Source organism: Notothenia rossii, assembly GCF_949606895.1.
Source record: "Notothenia rossii genome assembly, chromosome: 9".
NCBI lineage: Eukaryota > Metazoa > Chordata > Actinopteri > Perciformes > Nototheniidae > Notothenia > Notothenia rossii.
The window spans coordinates 9920515-9941979 of NC_136907.1; the positions used below are offsets into that span (position 1 = coordinate 9920515).

General features: G+C 39.6%; 1 protein-coding gene across 3 annotated transcripts; it reads left to right on the forward strand.

The window, feature by feature from the left end:
* Positions 1–1542: 1542 nt before the first annotated feature.
* nectin1a (nectin cell adhesion molecule 1a) lies at positions 1543–20133 on the forward strand. Of its 3 annotated transcripts, none has more exons than XM_079647440.1 (10): positions 1543–2035; positions 11139–11251; positions 12353–12611; positions 13689–13806; positions 14499–14680; positions 14766–14883; positions 16518–16669; positions 16781–16913; positions 16996–17059; positions 19055–20133. In XM_079647440.1, exons 1-10 carry the CDS (start codon positions 1984–1986, stop codon positions 19367–19369), a joined length of 1506 nt encoding a protein of 501 aa, XP_079503566.1. In that variant the 5' UTR covers positions 1543–1983; the 3' UTR covers positions 19370–20133. The 3 variants fall into 3 exon arrangements, with proteins under 3 accessions (XP_079503566.1, XP_079503567.1, XP_079503565.1); XM_079647441.1 differs by having other exon boundaries at positions 16996–17070; positions 19055–19236; XM_079647439.1 differs by having other exon boundaries at positions 16518–16913.
* Positions 20134–21465: the final 1332 nt, after the last annotated feature.

Here is a 21465-nt window from a genome sequence, read left to right on the forward strand (position 1 = left end):
TTAGCTTATCAGAGAAAGACATTTCATGGTGCTGCCCACATTAAATGTCTTTCTCTTTCATCTTCAGGCACATTCGGACACAGCCTCTTCCCTCCCACAACAAGTATGTTAAGTCTCGATTTCTGTAATTTCTCTCCTTTCTACCGCGGTTGCCTCCTCTTCAAACATGCAGGCTATTTGCCCTTACCGCTTTGCTGTTATGTCTTTCCACAAATAGATTCAGTGTATGTAACTGTTGAACTCTTATACATAAACATTGCTGAATATTTAAGCACACTAGCTAATCTTATGCTGTACGTCCATGAGCCCCAAAGGTCTAAGGTGGCTTTACCATAGCTTATCACCTTTAAGCCATTAGTTTTATCTTGCTTACCCTTCACACTCTCATTTGAATCGCTTTGATCAGAGATGGTTTGATTTTGATTTTGGGCTGAGATAAATAGGTATACTTATCTTTGGGTTTTTGGGTTAAACACAACATTGTGTTCTTTTTGGGATAGCTTAAACACATTTAACACAGTTTACCTAGTAGCTTATCCACTTCCTAAAAAATCTGCTTCGGGGATGTGGAATAAAGGTGTAAATCCAAAGTTTGGTCACAATGATAGGACTTTGATTCAGTGACCTGCGAGCGATATGGGAATATATCAAATGCCCATTTGACATAATTAATAACATTATTATCAAATATAGCATCTAAAATATGATTAGACCATTAAAAGTTATCCCACCTTAAAGTGAGCTTGGGTTGTTGTTGCTGCGAGCTTGGGGGCTAATCCCAGCCCCTTTCACTTTAATCAGCAGGTTGTCAGCAAGACACGGGAGTTTAGCCTGGTAGAAGTATTTATTCACCAACAATTAACTGTACACACACTGCACCACTACACACAGCTACGTAATTTCTATTCCCAAAATATGCCACCTCTATTTCTCAGCACACTCAACAACATCAGCGAGAAGTGCCAGAAGCGTCCTGTAAGATATATCGATGTTTTCTCACTGATGATATTGGATTGGTGATCATTGAATCAATATATGATATCGATTGACTGTTAGACCTATAATGTGGAGCACTCATAAATGCATTTTTCGTATTTCTAATCGACTGAATATATAGTGTAAAAAAGCGTTCACTGCCCTCCAGGGGTGCCGCCAGAGATTTTGGGCCCCATGAAAAGATATCACATTGGTTACATAATTTAAAAATGTTTTCTTAATGTTCTACAATTGTTTGGGCTCCTGTCAGTCACGGGCCCTTAGAATCGTCCTGACTTTTCGCCCCCTTACGGCGCCCCTGCTGCCCTCTACTAAAGGAGAGGAGGCAAAAATATAGGATATTATAAGTAAAAAGCACCAATCAGAAGGCAAATGAGTGTGCACAAATGATCAAATCAGGAGAAAACCTAAGTAATGGGAGATCAGGAGTTATCAAAAGTTTTGTTATCCTGACCGAGGCTCGGTTACCCATTCATATTAATTGGGGGGGGGAGGGGCAGCAGTCCCTGGGAGCTTCTTCCTGTGTTTACGTCCCTGTCTGGGCGACCTCATTGCTTCTATTGAGTCTGCTCATTTAAAATAGCCTGACTGAGCCTTTCTTTAACTGTGCACACCCGCGGTGTCCAACCCTCACACAGTGACAGAGAGTTGTCGCTCGGGGCTCTGAAGGGGAGGCTATCTCGGAAGTAATCTGTCCACGCGTTAAGCTGCTTTATCTCCGCCAAGCCTCAGCCGGGCAGACACTGCTGCAGCTCCGGTACTACTCACAGGCAAGCCTAAGTCAAAGTGCGTAAAAGAAAAAAGTGTTAAGTTTGAGATTTTTTTTTTGCGAAGTGTGTGTGCGCATACGCAGACTTGGCTGCACCCAGCGGACACACCTGCAGTTGAAACCTGCTGCCGTGGGTTGAGACCGGTAGGCAGGAGCCGTAAAACAAGTGCACACTGGGAATTTAACCACAACGAGAAGCTGGCAACGGTGGTTCGGGCATGGACAGCACTGGATTTTGGATATTCCTGATAACAACTTGTGTTATTCCAGGTATGCTGCTATGCTACTTTCAGCACTTTTAATAATAGTGACGACACACTGATGATGTGAATACAAGTGAAAGATGTGATGGATTTCTCTCTCAAGTCACATATAATAAAAGTCAGGCTACAGACAGCGATGATGTCAAAAAGTAGAAAAACGTTGATTAATTCATTTAGATGTCATATCATAATTGGTTGAAACGTAGGGTAATAACAGTTAGAATTTCTTTTTTTCAGGCTTTTATTTTGATTAAATGATTTGTTTTCATGTGAATACACATTGTACATTACATATATAATACTGATCAAAACCTACTATTGTCACCAATTATATTTAAGTACAGGCAGTAAAACTAAGAAAAGGTTACCACTTTTAGATAATCAGTATATATGATAAATAATTGTTGATAAATAATTTACTGTTGTTTTATCCGTTTTAGCCATAAATAATAGCACCTGAGGGTCGCCTAATTGTAATATTGACATCTTAAAAGCCAAGAGTTTTTAGGTTCAGTTACTGATTTACTAGTTTTAATAAAACAACACATTTTAAACTCAATATAAAAGGTATTTGATGATTGCTTCATGATTATTTAAAATGATATTGATTCTCATTATATATTTTCACAATGTATATGTAATAATTTGTTGCTGCATAGCTTAGTCTATTTTTGCTCCATTCAGCATTTACTGATCGGATTTTATGATCATCCAACTTGATTGACCTCATCTTAAATGCAAATATAACGTATTGTGAAACTATACGATTATTTCTCTGGTTCTGTGCAAAGGTGAAATGAGACCAATGTTAACTGGCTCCTGCATTCATCAGTCAGCACTACACTGTTCAATTAAACTCGCCTTCACACTAAGATGTAGCTGTGTGTGTGTGTGTGTGTGTGTGTGTGTGTGTGTGTGTGTGTGTGTGTGTGTGTGTGTGTGTGTGTGTGTGTGTGTGTGTGTGTGTGTGTGTGTGTGTGTGTGTGTGTGTGTGTGTGTGTGTGTGTGTGTGTGTGTGTGTGTCTGAAAGAATGGACTAATTATTGCCTCATTGTAACAGGTGCAGCTGTGTAATCACAGCTCAATCAAAAGGGGGGGGTGGTATAGATATGACGTAATGAAAAAAGCGATTGTGGCAGCATAAGGATGTATTTAGCTGCAGAGACATCTGCTGTGATTGCTTTTTTCACTCGGTCAGTGTTGGTCAACCCCCCCCCCCTTTGCTAAGTTGAGCAGTAATTTGCTGGTGTGAACACAGTATGTGTGTGTGCATGTGTTGTTACTGAGTGTGAGGCCACACCATGTGTAGGATTGTGAATTTAAAGGATGGAGCGGTGGATTACAGCTGCACTGGGAGCAGGAAGGGTAAAACAACATGATCGCTGCCAAGTCCCAGGCTGCAGACTGTTGCTCTGTGTGTCTGTCCTCCCCTGGCTGCACTCTGTCAGACAGCAGGTGGATGCCAGTGCGCTCACAGGCAACCACTGATATGTTTCCACTAGTAAGTTTTCAGTTTTCCACTGCAGGGAGGCACAGAAAAGGCTGATTGAGACTGACAGATAGGCATCCTCTTGAACTTTTGGTAATCCACTGTCCACAGCTGGAACACACAGACGCTACCCCGCCGAAACAATCCGGCACAGCCCTTCTGTCCTTTTTTGTTTGTCTCTTCATCCTGGGCTTATTTAAAACGTTTTCTCCCTCTTTTATTGTCTCTCAATCAGTTGATATTTCCTCCACAGAATTATTTTCTCTTTGCCTCCATTTCCTCTTTCCCTTAGGGTTTTTTCTTTTTTCTCTGATGTCCCAAAAAACACAGACGCCACAGCTACAGTCACCATAATCCTGTGAGCTGCCCGCTGAACACCGGCCAAGTGCACACTCCACGTTTCTACAGCGCTACCGAGATTACAAACCCACACGAATCCATGCACGTGCACGCAGATCCCAATCAAGAACAAAGAGAGATTATAATTGATTTAGTGACAAATTAGAGAAGAACGGAAAATCGAGAGGAGCACACATCATTTGGTAAAGTGGATGTCCAAAAGTCAGTTTCCATTGGTGGTACAGTTGTTCTTCTTCTGGCACACAGCAACCTTTTGGTTTAGAGCAATAAAGAGTCAGATTTACGTCATATTACATGCCAGACGAACTTTCAGACTGCCCCTAACCCTCGTCTGAGTATTGTGTTCGTCAACTGGTCTTCACTGTGCTTTAGGTTTCCCCACATCGTAAATCATAAGGCCAAAGACTCAATCACAGTGTGTAATCCCCGATCAATCGCAGATTTGATGGCCTAAAGATTAAACAGTTAATCTGCCTGTGTCTGTGCTTTTTCATTTTCTGGTCTGTCGCATGATGTAAGTTTTTCAGTATCGGTAGCCTTCTGTTAGCTGAACATACATGTTGTTGTATCAGCCTTTTCACATTGCAGTTTGACGTGACTTCACTGCAGATAATGATGTCAGCATCATGTTTTAAGTCTTAGACAGCATGTTGTTCTGTCCCTTGGCAAGACACTTCACCCCAAATTGCTCCTGTGGGGATTGTCCACAGTATTGAGTATGTAAGTCGCTTTGGATAAAAGGGTCTAACAAGTAACATGTAAAGACACATGATTGGTAATACCAGATAAAAGATCACAGAGCCAACTGGTCTGCCACACTGACTTGATGCCAGTGTGGCAGACCAGTTGGCTCTGTGATCTTTTATCTGCTTTATTTCCCTCGTTTCTATTCAATTTGGCCGATACACTCTGGACTGTAATAAACTCACAGTGGTTTTGGTTTAAATCCCTTTTTTTTATCCATCTTACGTGCAACATTTACTGCTTTAGGTATCCCTGGTCAAATGTATCAAGAGTATATTTTTGTTTACTATAATTCTGCTCAAATATTTTGCCATTTGTGGTTGCAGATTTTGGGGTAAATGTGTTAGACTCATAGTTTTAGACATAACATTTTGGATTGTAACGTTCTTCTATGCTGGGGTCTGTGTCATGGGTTTCTGACTTAAATATTTCATTTCTTTCCGATCCGATAACCTTTCTCCTTGAACTACCCTGAGATCAACATTTTTGGCTTTCAGTGATATGTCTTAACTATTATATTACTACTTACAGTATTTCCATGACATCTGGTGCACCCATTCAGGTCCCCTCAGGATGTTGATGACCAACAGTGTACTGTACCTTCTAGTGACACAATCAGGTTAAACATTTGAATGCATAATACATTTGAGTACAAAACAACACCTGCAAAACAAACGACATTCCCAGAAGCCTCAGCGGTACATTGTGTTTGTGCTAATGAGCAACTATATGAGCTATTGTAATAGTTAACATTATAGTTGCTTAACATCGGCAATTAAGCATTGTCATACGGTGGCCTGTTATAGTTTTATACAGATTTTGAGTTGTTTTAAGGTACCATTCAGTGTGTGAAAACTTTTAAATTATTATATTATTCTGGCTAGAAAACTGAAAAAACTGATTTCCTTAATCTGTTATAAGGCATTCCTGCATAGATTAAGGTTAAATTAAAATGTGTTTCATGTTATATCTTTAATATTGTTTGCCCTATCTGTTAACGCCATTAACCCCACGGTAAACCATGCCCCCTGTTGAACTCTCACACATAAGAGTAAAGGTTAAAAATGGCTTGTAACATAATGGGAGTAATGATGAAAGATGGAGGATATCCATTCAGGATATGAACAAAAGGCCAGCACAACACTGAGATGCTCTTGCTGTTTTAGCATGTTGCACATTCGAGTTTGAAACAATAATGCTTTTGTTTGGTTACGTTCCCATGGTTTTCTTTTGCCAGTGTGCTGCTGTTTATAGATTATTGTCATGCAGGATGGTGAGGTCATTTCCCATAGTTTAAACAATAGAAGAATGTGAATGGACACAGCAGAAAATAGGAAGGTGGGAGAGGTGTGTGTGTGTGTGTGTGTGTGTGTGTGTGTGTGTGTGTGTGTGTGTGTGTGTGTGTGTGTGTGTGTGTGTGTGTGTGTGTGTGTGTGTGTGTGTGTGTGTGTGTGTGTGTGTGTGTGTGTGTGTGTGTGTGTGTGTGTGTGTGTGTGTGTGTGTGTGTGTGTGTGTCAGAGAGGTAGGCTCTGCTCTGCCTTTGCCTAAAGCTCCTAATCAGCTCGGCATCAGAGCTAGGGGGGACACTAGTAAAAGGTATTTTACCGTCCTGACATAAAGCAGATAGAAAATGTGGAGTGAATTGAAGCTTTTGTATTATTGTACCTTTTATTTTTGTCAATATTAACTACGCATAGAAGGTTGAAAAACGGCTGGATCACAGTGATCAGCTAGATCACAGTGCTAACGTGAATAATTTATAACGTTGGGAGTGCTAGACCATTCTTTGCACTTAGCTAACAGATGATGGCTGTAAGAGTAGTATCAGCCTATTTCCCAAAATGTGTAAACTATTCATTCAGTAGATAGCATACATTGCACCATCAGCTGTTTCAGTCATGAAAGTGTTATAATTATGGGGAAATTAAGCTTCAGATATTCCCCATGGACCATCCAGTTGCAGAGCTACAGACGTCTTCTGCATCCAAACGTATTATGTCTATATACATTTACTTTACAAAATACATTTACTCTGCATGCATAGGCTTTGTTTTTTGGGAACATATAATGTAACGCTTGTGTTAGATTTAATGGCATTTTTTCAAATGGATAAAATGGTGTGTTGTAAACACAAGAAACCTGTGGGTGGTGAAAGTGTTACAATAAAAGGTTAATTGGGATGTTTGTTTAACTGGGAAATGTTTCTGATTGAATGAGACATGAACAGATGCATTTAAATATATTTGTTGGTATAGATATTACATATTAGATTGAATCAGCAAATGTTGCCAAGTTGACAATTGTTGTTGTAGATTACACATTTTATGAAAGGCTAAACCTGATAAAACCAAACCTGGAGTTATGACAGAAACTTTCTTAAAACGGAATTAAACATGAATCACATGAAGTAAATGATGTGGTATACTCTGAATCATGCTTCAGAAAAACAGCTGTTCATATGTACAGCAGCAAATGGACTATGAAGCAGAAGCACTTCAATATCTTGAATTCTGCAATCTACTCCCACTGTTGGCCTTTTCCCTCCCAACGACCGCCTAAGAACACACAATGTTTTCATAAAGTAAAGGGCAGTGAACTGCTAATAAAAATATATTACACTGATTAATACAACAAAACACATGTCTGACTCGGATTGCATTTGACATTATGTAATTGGTTGCAGCCGTGCAGATAGGCGTATTCCTGAGCTTTAGCGTTCATGTTTGCATGCATAGAATTGCATGCAAACATGTAGCCAATAAAGTTTTGCATATTAAATTATTTTTGTGCAGGTTTATATTATAAGAAAAGCCAAACAAATTTATTTAAGTAGAGTATTAATACAGTCTTTAATCATCATAATATAATAGAAGCTCTGTTTTCATATTTTTATATTTCAGGTGATTGAAGACTAGCACTAACATGCTATGCCTTTTCTCTGCTTATTTGTGCATTTTTTTAACTCCGCCTGCCATAAGTTGAATTTCAATTCTTGTGATCTTGTGAGATGCTGATTTAATATCTCAAAGTTACCTATGAAGCCAGATAATCATTAACATTTCTCAAACGTTCTAGGTGGTTGCAAAGCCAACCTGCAGTTTGAATATCACAGGGTCTTATTCTTGTGAGAGATTTGTTGATTTCTGCTGGCTTATGGAAGGTTAAACTGAACTGTGTGAATCCATCTGCATTCTCGGTGTTTAGAGAGATTTGCGTGTTTGCAAAGAACTTAAGTCTCCTGTATTTCAAAGCTGATGGACTTTCCGTTTCCTCGCTAAGGCTCAGCCTGTGGTTGACCTTTATTCACCTCTTTTAAAGGATTTTGTTTGTCATCATGCCATTTCTAACATAAGGGCTGAAGACTTCTTATTCACCACTTAGCAGGTAATAGTCTACAAGATGTGTTTTAGGGATCTGCCACACACAATTAAACTCTACACATAAAATTAAAGTTGTTCTCTCTATCCCTCTGGTTGAATCGATTATTAATGTAGAAATATCTCTGGGAAAAGAAACCCCAATTGTATATGTCTTGTTCAGTTAAAAGTCTTGGAGTTCTGGACTAGTTGAGATGTAATAAAAGCATGAATGAATTCCCAGGATGCTCAACATTTAAAGAGAGGTCTGTCTTTATGACAAGATTTTTGACATCCGATTTCAAAATGATCTAACGTCAATTTTGAGTAATGTTGTGTACAGTTAAGGCAGCAGCTTTATTTAAGGTTTTATATATTTGTTCTGCAAAACATTTTTTTCAATCTGTTCTGATTTGTATTCTATTCTAATAGGGATTCGGCGAGAGATATAGCAGCAGGTACACAGACAACAGGATGGGACCCATAATTGACCCCTGGGTCAAGCCACACATTAAGCTTGGTCTAAGCCTATCAGGAGAGTGACGGCTGGTTGTACGGACAGATCTAATGGATTGTGACTGGGGAAACACAGGTTTATGGCGTTGTCAGGGCTTGTTACAAGTCATCCAAATTAAACAGAGTACTCCACCAATACAGCATTTACTGTAGCTCTCCTATAATATTGTAAGACTCATGATTAACGGTTTTTAAAACAAATGGATGCAGCAGAACCACAAAAATATTTTTTACTTCTCTCTTTTTCAACACCTGGCAACTACATTGCCCACAATGCAATCAGGCTAGTGCCGGTAAAGTCATTTAAACATTAATACGATTGTTTTAATGCCATTTTGCGAGCACTCTCAAACCTGTTGATGTAACAAATTGCAAGAGAACAAGAAAAAATCAATGGACAGATTGTGTCCATTAATTTCAGATTATGCTAAACTACAGAGTTAGAGGTTTAAAATGTCAGAAAGAAAGAGGGCACTGACCCCTCTTCTGCTTGAGTTCAGTCCATGTCAATTAAAGTTCAAAAAACATTTCCACAAAAAACCTTATTCATACGTTACATAAATACATAATTCATTTTCTAATGGTATACTGTCTGCTAAAAAAGCTCTTCCACAGCTCTGACAAAAATATTGGGATGCCAAAATAATACTGTTGATAGGTTAAATCATTCCCTCTGGTTAACAGCCTGGAGTTAACAGCTGCCTTTGGGAAAAAGACGAGATAGACACTAATGGACTGATCAATACTGATCAATACCCCTCCATTATTAATACAAGAATATTGAATTATGTGATGAACCCTGAACTATTGCCCCCTGTCTATATGTTGGTGCTTTATATACAATATTTCAAACATGGAAATCGCCCCTGGGTGTGGCTTACGTTCACAATTCAGTCTGTATTCACTTAGCATTATTTCCAGTTGTCTAATTTGAGAAAGTTGTAAGTAACCATCTGAAGAAACATTTTATTTTTCTGACTAAACCCAAGCTACGCTCTCACTACATACTTTCCATGACATTTGTGCCGCTTCGCCATTACTCTTAAGGTTTTCCACCTTCTGTTGTGTGACTCTAACACAATGCCTACTTTAGGGTCATGAAGGGAGTCTTAGATCTAAGATTTGTTTTGCCAATTACTGCTTCTGTGTAATGGTTGTTCATATTAAAATTAATTATGAACCCAAATAAATCTTGGGAGGAAAACAGAGCTCACATGATCTTGGTGAAAAAACTGTGTATAGTGTTTATAACTTGCAAAACGTTTACTCTGGCACTATTAGCCAGTATTATACAGATTCCAAATTTAGTGATAAAAGACTGCATTCAAAAGTAATATTTTTCATTTCAAATACATATATTGAGAATACTTTAATAGCTTTGATATACTTTAAAAACCTTTTAAACTGCAAGTTAACTGGCAGCAGTTTGAATGACTGGATGCATGTCCATGTGTATACTGTATATGTTATTTGGTGGCTGCAAAGCCTAGAGGGAGAGGGGTTTTAAATGGATTAACTATACAAAATAAAAGGATTACTTTATAAAAAAAGACCGAAGTAACAAAGACATATTAAAGGCAAGACATTTTATATTTTAATCAGAGATGACTGGTGACCTAAAAGGTTTGTGTGTGTGTGCGTGTGCGTGTGCGTGTGCGTGTGTGTGTGTGTGTGTGTGTGTGTGTGTGTGTGTGTGTGTGTGTGTGTGTGTGTGTGTGTGTGTGTGTGTGTGTGTGTGTGTGTGTGTGTGTGTGTGTGTGTGTGTGTGTGTGTGTGTGTGTGTACTGTATATTCATCTATGTGTGAGAATGAGAGCATCCATTGTTCTCTGCTGTATTGTTCAGTATTATGCTGTTATTCATCCTGCATAGTGAAAAACAGTGGATGTATTCTTTATAACCTACTAAAGGAATCATGATGTGAATGACAGTAAATTTGACAAACGCACGTGTTTACTCCAGAAAGTGGGTGTTGATGCTCTGGATTTGTTAAAAAGGATCAGTAAGGCAGTGATAACAGTAACCACAATTGTGCTTATTTATACCTCACTCTAATCCATGACCTCCGACCTCAGCTCACCTCTCACGCTGCTGAAATGTAGTGTCTTTGACAGCTCAGCGCACTTTATCAGCTCAACCGTGCTGTGCTGACTGTGAACAGCTTAGAGAGTGCCAGTCTGATGCTGCCAACAAAATGTGCATTTGTGTGTGAAAGTATTTAAAAGACATATTCTGCTCATTTTCAGGTTCGAATTTGTATTTTGTGCCTCTACATGTTTACATGCTTTAATAAAAAAAAAAGCTCTTTATCTTTCTCATACTGTCTGTGCTGCAGCACCTCTTTTCACCCTCTGTCTGAAACCAGAGCCCAGTCTGCTCTGATTGGTTAGCTGGCCGGCTCTGTTGTGATTGGTCAAACACGTACAATATACAAAGTGTCACGTACAATATGTTGGAGCCCAAGCCAAAAGCAGCTTGTGAGTTCAATAGTGACGTCACTATGTTATGAAAGTCCTATTGAGACGTTTCAAGCAGGGGAGTTGGAGAGAAGCTCCCTCTGGAGGGAACTTTGGGGATTTGGCCTTTGCAGACCATTTAAATGCACAAACACCTCTTTAAAAATGTATTTTTGTGTTTCTCCTCCAGGAATGAATGGCCAGAGTGTGCAAATGGATAATGGGAGATGGGGGTATATTGGCTCAAAGGTGGATCTCCGCTGTCGGTTCATCAACAGCTCCCCGCCCGTCAAAATATCACAGGTACTCATTCGTGAACTTGTGGATTTGAGCATATTTTAGGCAATTAAATGTTTTCACGACCGGCAACAGAACGCATTTCCCATTTTCAAGGAAATAGTTATAATTTCAGTTAGACCATAAAACTTAGGAAAGCCACTACTTCAATCACCGCCTAACAGAGATGGAGTACTCGAGTCCTGGACTCGGACTCGAGTGGCGATTTTCGGGACTCGACTCGGACTCACGCACTGATTGACGCTACTCCGACTTGGACTCGTGAATTCTCGCGTACGATGACTTGGACTTGGACTCGTGAATCTTTCCCCCCATGATGACTCGGACTCGACTTGTACATTGACGCTCCGACTTGGACTCGGACTCGAGCAAGTTTTCTCTGGAGTCTGATGTCCTCTATCCTGGCGTGTGCACCATCGAGGCGAGTTCACGTACTGGACCCCGCTATTCCAGTCTAAAGATGTCTAGAGACACACCCCGCATCGTGCTGTATGCTTTCACACATTCTGCTTCCACATTGGAAAAGAGCAGCGCAAAATGCTCGTTATGTGGAAACAATATTGAAGAGAAGGCTCCGTAACACATTACTCTAAGGATCGAGTTCAGACATATAGGCTGTCTTGAACACTATCATCAGAGTAACGTGATCTAATCAATAAATAAAGATTCAGCCGATAACACGAAAGCGCTGTAATGATGACTCGGACTCGACTTGGACACTCCTTGGGTGACTCGGACTTGGACTCGACTACGACTCTCCCTTGATGACTCAGACTTGGACTCGGACTCGAAGAGTGGTGACTCGAGAGTGACTTGGACTCGTGAATTGGTGACAACACTGCCGCCTAAAAACAATACAAGCAAGTTTGAAATTGATCCAGTAATGCCATGAAGGAAAACCTCTGGCTGCCTGTGTGGTAGAAAAACATTCTAAAAAAGGTGTGGTTTGCTTTTGAAATATGAGCAGTCCTTATGGACTTAAACCACTGCCTTCTCAATAATACATAACTAATGTTACTGTTGAATTTCTCTGTGATTCATATCAGAGGTTGTCTTCACTTACTCTCATTAAGGACTTCTTAATTTCTCCGATCCTTCTTCCTCAAGGTAACGTGGCAGAAGCTGGTGAATGGCACGAAGCAGAACGTGGCCATCGCCAATCCCTCGCTGGGCGTGTCCGTGGCCCCGCCCTTCAGGGACCGAGTCACATTCAAGAACGGAGCAGTGAGGAGGCGGACTCCGTCTCTGGAAGACACCACCATCACCTTCTCCACGCTCCGCCTCTCCGACGAGTCCTCCTACATCTGTGAATACACCACGTTCCCTGCAGGAAACAGAGAAAACACAGTAAACCTCACTGTGTACGGTAAGAGGAGCTGATCCCACAGTGAGATACAGGTAGACCGTTAATCTCAGATATATCTGATGGGTGTTTAATGTGAATGCACATAATCCAAATCACCATTTGAAACCTTTTTACATTTCAAACTGTACTGATAAACAATCAAGACCAGTCTTAGAGGTGTTTGTAGGCTATTTGTTTACATTCGACTGAACAGGACCAGCAGTTTCCACTTGATTTCAGTCTTAATGCTAAATTAATATTACCACTTACTAGATGCAGATTCATATCAAGCATTGTGCATGACAGTGGCATCTTTTCCGAAACATAAAGTATCCCTCGTTGATTTAGACATTTTTTATTTTAAATAACTATTTTAGGATATATATTTATTATATAAATATGCAGTTTTCGAATGCAGAAATCATGATTTTTATGTTATTCCATTGCATTATTTTCATGGATTTTCAAAACTCCTTTGTAGTGTGCAAATGGATTTTGTAAAATATATTATGTTAACAAATGATTAATATATGTCTATCTGACAAATCCAGCACTGTAGATATAATATGTGTCTATATAGACTATAAGTCTGTAGGCCGTCTCACTGTGACACCCTCACATCATCGAAAACATGCATTTCAGTAATTATCAAACAGACCTTATCCATGCCTTATTATACTGACCATGTATCGGGAACTTAAATGTTCCAAAAAAACATTAAAACTTAAGAAAGTCGCAGATTACCAATGTTTAGACTGTCTCAAAACTCACATGATTGATGGCCACCTAAAGCCACCGAGATGCAATGCAGTATGCAGTTGAGTAAATAAGCTCACGTTTCATACACTTGCTATTCTAGTATACATTTGGGCATTCCTGCGTACACAAAATTCAGATACTACCAATTCCAGGAACGTCATTTGACATTTGTATGAATAGAACATTAGTCTGCGTTTCCAAACAACGTCAAAGTTAAAGCTTTTACCTGTCAGGCCATTCAATATGCTGTTGTGAGATAAACTTAATCCTCATTCATTTTATAAAAAATATTCACATGCTACATTAACTTAATGCTTGTGCTTATTTTACTTCCCACAGTTCGCCCAACTACTCAGATTAGTCTGTCAACGCCGACGCTGGTGGCTCGTTCCTCCAATCTAAAAACACCAGTGGCCACCTGTACCTGTGCCAACGGAAAACCAGCCGGTACCATCAGGTGTGTGTGTGTGTGTGTGTGTGTGTGTGTGTGTGTGTGTGTGTGTGTGTGTGCGTGTGTGCGTGTGTGTGTGTGTGTGTGTGTGTGTGTGTGTGTGTGTGTGTGTGTGGTGACACCTCTAGCTGTTTAAAGGTCCCCTATTATATTGTTTTTCATCAATATAAAGTTCTCAGATATATGCAAAACATGTCTCTGAAGTGTTTGGCTTAAATACCAAACAGATAATTGTAGCATCCCATAATCCCCTCTGTTTCAGCCGTGTTTCAAAAGTGCTGATTCTGTGTCTGTTACTTTAGATGAAAAATAAGGAGCCCCTCCCCACGCCCCTCTGAGAGATATTTGATTAAAAAGAACACAATGGTGCTCTAGGAGGAGATTAAGGTGATAAAGTGGGAGGGGGTTACCTTGATTGCTGATTGGCTAATGGTTACACAAGCCAAAAAACGTTATGACATCATAAAGTGGCCATAATCTGATCAGCTCATTTTCAGACAGGTTTTTATATAAATGGATCAGGACAAGAAGAGAGCGAATCTTTTTTCCTGAAACGTTCAGAATCTCTTTACACATGTTTATGTATAAAAGACATAAAAAGTGGATTTTCCATAATAGGCAACATTTAAATCCAACTTAACTACAAATTATCGATGTATCTCTGTGTCGTAACCCTTATTCCTTATTAATGTGAGCAGATGGGAGACTAGGGTGCCGGGGGAAGTGACCAACCGGGAGTACAGGAACTCCGACGGGACGTTTACTGTTCAGAGTGAATATGTTTTGGTGCCCAGCAAAGACACACACAAGGAGACGCTCACCTGCGTCACCTCCTACAACGATGAGGTCTTCACTGACAGTGTCACCCTCGATATTCAGTGTAAGTGTTTTACACACATAACAATAAGCTCCGGTCAAATATCAACACAATTACAATATCATTTTCTGTTATTTGTTCGTACCAGATGAGCCAGATGTTGTGGTGGATGGGTACGATGGAAACTGGTACCTGAACCGAGAGAACGTCCAGCTGAGCTGCCAAGCCGATGCCAACCCGACCGTCTCTCTGTATCAGTGGAGACTGTGAGTACAGCTGTTTGTGTTTCACTATGAATTACTGTCAAAGCTAAAACACTCTATTACCATGGAGGTTGTGTTGTGTCTGTGAATTGATGTTCACTGAAAATGGGTCAGAAAATATAAATATATATGAATCATATTGGAGAGTAGGCCTACTTTCTTCCCTGAGACTTTGTGTTATACTTCCGATGATAAAATGTTTTCCTTAAGTGTCAACAAGTATACAGGTGAACCAGGGGCCTGTACTACGAAGCTGGTTCAACCTAACCTGGATATGTTTGAGTTAGCCGGTTGGCCTAATCCAAAACATACGCGCTCTCGCTAAACTGTCCTACAATGCTGGCTATCAACGCGTTCGCTCAAGCCAGCCGTTTCCTATCTAGTTAGGTGCGCGTTCACATGAAAGGGGTGGTATTTGGAGCATTCGACCAATCACAAACATGGAGAAGCGTACTGACAGCGCAGCGTCATACTTCCTGAATGAAAAGTCAACTATAATATTAGTCAAATATGAAGAAGTTAAACTTTAAACATCCATGATTTAAACAGTTTATCCAGGATAAAAGCCACATAGCTGCATAGTGTTTGAATGCGTACAGTAACAGGTTTAGGATATCACTGCCCCGTCCAAGACACGATCTGACTTTAATTACATTTGACTCGAGTGTTTCGTCAACTTAATGTGTTTAAAATAATACTTCTGCATACAGTATGTGACACTGTGAGTGTTGCACAGCCAGATACGGCTCAGCTGACTCAGATAAGGAAATACATGATACATTATGATGTGATATGAATGATAATGGGACACATCGACCTCTGCACTCACAGTGCCGCGGACTGTTGGCAACGTAATGTTACTTTGATCCGGTTACTTATGTTGTGGCAGATATTTAATTAAGCTTTCTTAACATAATAGTATAATAGTTATAATAATCAGATTACTCTGAAGATGGGAGGTGATATTCTATTCATTTTCACATTCATACAGTCGGTGATTTTGGCCGGCCGTCTTTCCTGCAACGGCAGTTTAAACTGTATTTCCTCCGCACACTGAGCTCTGATTGGTCAGCAGGCGTGGTGCTTTCACTGTGTTGATCTCTTATCCTGGAACCTATCCTGCTTCGGAGCACAGACTAGGTTCCAGGATAAGTCACCATGGAGATCTAGCCCGCTAAAAAGTGAACCAGCTTCGTAGTACCGGAAATCCCAGAAGTTATCTTGCTAAACGAAAATCCTGCTTCGTAGTACACCCCCCTGCTCCGGGGCAGGTTAGCCGCACAGCATAAGTTACCATGGAGATCTAGCCTGCTAAAAAGAGAATGCGTCGTAGGACCGGAAAGCCCGATTTTTTACCGACTAAGCGAAAATCCTGCTTCGTAGTATACCCCCCAGGTCTTCAGTTGTACTATGTGGTTGTTGTCTGCTTCTGTTTTGTTAATTCTCTCTTGTTGTAATGGGATACATCTATTGAAGTTCCACAATGCAATTAGCAAACAAAGCTCAAAACATTTTAAGGCCACTGCATCTTTAAATGAAAGAACTCAGTGGATATCAAATATTGATGGAAGATACTCTAAGATGCATAACTTGTGTGCACTTCTTGTTGACGTTTACATTTCTTGTATTTCCTGCAGGGTTAATGGCTCCATACCGAGCAATGCTGAGATCCGAGAAAACTTCCTGACCCTGAAGGGGCCGATCACATACGACCTGCAGGGCACCTACGTGTGTGACGCAACCAACAGCATCGGGACCCGATCAGGCTCTGTGGAAGTCAGCATTATAGGTACATTAATCCTGAGTCTGGATTCATTTCATAGCTCCAATGCCTCTGTGAACAAAGGAACATGTTTGCTGGAATGTTTTATAACGTATGTATGTTTGTTTGTCATTTTAGAAAAGCCTTTACCGCAGATAGCAACGGGTGATGTCATCAGCGTAGTCGCCTTATTGCTGGCTGCTGGAGTACTTATGGGCATTACTATCACAGTGCTGGTGCTCAAAATCAGAAGTAAAAAAGGCAGCTCCTCGTAAGGAAACACTCCCTTTTTTGTCCCAACATCAATCCTCTATTATGATCTTCATCTTCTAACTTTTATTCTCTTTGTTCAGAAATGACTCTCCGTCCACACAACTTTCCCAGACGATAAGGAAAAGACCAGCAGATGACATCCAGGTAACCACGTGGTGTGTTTGTAATTCACATATCACATGTTCAGATAGCCAGTGATCCTAAATCCAGATTGAATTTTCACTACATATCGTAAAATTGTAGTGGTTTTTATTCAGCAAGTCATTGGCAGGTCTAAAAGTAAATCGCAATTGTAGAATAAGTTAACGATTAAATGAATGCTATCACCGACATGCTGAGGCTGTCTAAGCCCTACAATTCCAAAGTAGTACAGTCATTTGTAGCTCATCATCATAATAATAATACATAATGCGACTACTACAGACAACAACCGTATTTATGGTTCTTCCTCACATATGATTTAATTTGTTCCTCATGCTATTGTGTGTTTATATTTTAGTTCACATTCACTCACAACCAATCACTGTAGACATCAAACAACACGTTAAAGGGACCAAAAAAGCTTTAAAAAATTGCTTTTAGGGCCATTTATCATTACTCCCAGTGAAAAGACAAGAGCCTTTGTGAACACGGTCCCAGAGGATATATCTAAAATATAAACGGGTGAAATCACAAAGAATGGACTCCGGAAACTAGCCATAAGGTTTTGCAGCTGATTGCGATTATCCATTATTTAAGTTGCCTTTGTGCCAAGAAGGCAGTAGGCAGAACAAATGAAGAGAGAAATGCTTTTAGACTTTGAGCGACGAGGTGTAGAAGCAGGAGACAAATTAAAACCTGTCTGAGAGTATTTTGGATTTAAACCTTTCACATTAATACTCCGGGCGTGGTGTCCTTTAAAAATGAAAAACTGCTAACAATCTCAGTTTTACCGCGTGTTGCTGTTGCACTGATCTTTGTGAGCTGGATTTAGGACAATTATTATTATATCTGCATATTACCTCATTTAAAAAGGTGGAACTAGCACAGGGGCACCAACATATTTCCTATGCTTGGAAACGCAGGCAGGGGTGCATTTCGGTCTTTGCAGCTGCTTTTAAAATGGCACCTTTTCTTTTTATCTGAAGTGTGCAGGTTAAATCCGTGCAAATCCGTTATTTTATTAATTAAGACTCCCTTCTGGTATTTTAACCTTTTGTGTCTTGCTAACCTGTATAATAATATAATATTTTTTGCACATTTTTTTGTAGTTATGAAGAAAAAAAGGTGCAGAAGTCTGTACACTGACAAAGGTGATTAAATCATTCTTGGCTGACCACTGATTAAATCCGTGCTGCAAACATGTGAGGTCACCAAACTCATTATACTTTCAGGCAATTTTCTCAGAAAACATTTCGACATGTCACAGCAGAAAAGGCAGTGCTAATAATAAAATGAATGATGGCTGGATTCCATTTACCAGCTTCCTCTTTTAGGGTCCTGGTATTGTGCAGGCTGGCTCACCATCAGTCCTTTGAATAGACACCTTTAATTAACAAAAACAACAACAGCCTAAGTAGATCTTCTGTCTCTCATTGACATTTACCTCTCTGATATCCCAATCATTATTTACAAAACATATTTATGAAGTAAATACAGAGTTGTTTTGGAGTCATTTTTTATGATAATTGTAGCCATATTCTATGTGTTTTTTTGGAGATCAGCCCTGATGTGTGAAAATACACAGCACTCTGATTACACTATTGTTTATGTTGGTATTAATGGTAGCTGTGTAATATGTTCATAATATATAAGAAGGAATGTATTTAAGGGGTCTGTCATAACATCATTTATCACGACAAAATGTAAAATGTAGTTGTTTTATTTGAGCTATTAAATCTAAGAAATAATGTTATCCAATTTCAAACAATGCTGAGCTCAAAGGGAATGGGCACTCCCATCCATTACACATGGCTCTGTAGCACTTGGTCAGGAAACTCTGATTCTAGGAATTAAAGAATAAAATGATACGTGTTAATATACAATTGAAAAAACAGATAAGAAATATACATTTTAACTCGAACTGAGACAGGTAGATTCTTAGAAGAACATTTATAATGTGGATGTGAGTTTGAACAAATGTGTCTCATTTCTCCACAGTACGCAGGGCGGTTCTACGAAGAGCTTCCCAACACAGCGGACTATGTGAGCTACAGACTGGCCTGCAACAAGGAGGATTACCCAGAGCCCTACTCCCCTCCCATCAAACCTCCTCTCTCATTTCTCCCCCAGCACCCTTACCCCTCCTCACAACCAACCCCTGCCACCAGCAGCAGCGGCAACAGCACGCCAAAAAACACCTTCTCTCCACCTTCACACACCATGGCCATCTTTAAATACCCATCTGTACCGGGCATGTCTTCTCCTCCTCCGGGAGTGGCGGCGTACACTTTTCCCAAAGAGCAGTATGTCTGAACTGACGCTGGCACAGACTCAAACCTCTCAAAGTGAGCTCCAGATTAAACGACACAATTTAAACTCTAACGTTTCCAACGAGGAGGAACATTTGTTTAACCCTGGCAGCGTCCCTGCACTCAATCCCTCATTGTGGACGGCTCTGGAGGTCAAAAGACAATACATCTTTGTTTTTTGGACTTGGAATTCAGTTCAATTTTGAAACTTTTTTTCCCTTTCGGTTGGTCTTTTATTGTGTTGTGTGTATTATGTGTTTTATTCATTAAAAAGGGAAGATTATTGAACCATGTTTCAGATGTGTAGGATAGAGGAAGGTCACGTTAAATAAGAGATGACTGTCATTTGTGTATATTGCATGGATGTGTAACATTTGATTGGAAAATACTCTGAACTGAATGAATAGGATTATCTTTTGATATCCGATGTGGTTCACCCTTTATCCTATCTATGGTATCATTTTGTAAAAAAAAAAAGAAATACAATTTCTGACTTAATCTCTTTATCCTGCATTGTACACACAATCCTTTTACTGAGGAACATCAGGCCTCAGGTTTGTATGATGTAATACTTTTATTGTGTTTGTATTATTTATGTTTTTCTTGGAAAGAAAATAAATCTGTAAACATTTTTATTTACTGAAAACATTTTGTGATATATGAAATTGATGTTTTTATTTGTGGTATCTGTACATTGTAGTATTCATTGACACTGGTTGTTGGATAAGCCTTGAATTTTTAGAATTTAAATAAAAATCATTATGTATACCTGTATCAATGTGACCTGTATCACAGTGTAACTATCATACAGCTGTTTCCCTCAGCTGTAAGGACAGTTTTATGGGGCCCATTATAAATGCACAGCTGGTTCAGTCTTAATGCTGAATGAAAAAAGCTTTAAAGGGGCCCTATTATGCTTTTTGGGTTTTTCTCTTTGCTGTAGTGTGTTTTATAGGTTTTTTGTGCATCTAAATGATCTGCAAAGCACCACAACGCCCCCTCCTGCCTGAAACACCTCAATTGTAGTCCTTTGTTTACTTCCATAACATATTTACATCACTATGTAACACATTCACTTCTCTTGGCTGGCGCTCCAACATATTGTACGAATAGGCGTGGTTGACCAATCACAACAGAGCTGGCTAGCTAACCAATCAGAGCAGACTGAGCTCTGATTTCAGACAGAGGGTGAAAAGAGGTGCTGCATTACAAGCAGCATGAGAAAAATAAAGACCTTTTGAACATTAAAGCCTGGAAACATGTCACAGTAGAGCAGTGGTTCTCAAACTTTTTCCGTTTGGAGGGGGAAAAAAAGTCGTGCCCCCCCCCAACACAAATAGTCACGTAGTGGGCCAACTAACATTTATTAAAATACATCAATATGAATGTGAGCATTCCTTTGCTAGAACAGTGATAATAAAACAATGCTCCATAAGTCTGTGTGGTCAAAAAATAAATACATAATACAATTGTGCAATCCCTTTGCTAGAACAATAATTTATAATACTTTGCAATCTGTGCTAAAAAATGAAAAAAAAGTAAATGCTGATATTTCCCCAAAAAGTGTGTCTTATCATCAGTGGCTGCAATGAGCCTGTTTGGCACTGCACCTTTCTTCAAAACGGGGTTGCAGGCTCAGTGGCGGCGCCAGAGATTTTCTTTTGGGGCTGCTGAGGGGTAGCTTGACGTTTCACGGCATATAGAAGTAAGCAGGGGTAAAGTGCTGTTTTTATAAGTGGAGAGTGGACCTAACATCCTCTAGGGGGGGTCCTCACCTCTTCTTAAAATGAGAGCAACATTAAGAGATCTATGGATACTTCTCTCAACACCCAGATTTTCTTTTTCTTTATGGATATTTTATAAATCACTCCCATTTTAAACTATATTCTTGTTTTACTGTCATATAGTATTTCATACCTGTTTTTCATTTATTCTCTTATTTTTTTTATAACTATAAAGATCATATAAATGTTTCCCTTTGAAATAATTGTTTACATTAATCGTGAGCATTAATCGTGAGCAAAGACCCACTGAGATAACTAATCTCAGTGGGTAACCTAAACACTGAGAGACTTATTGACCTTCCATCCTCAACATGTA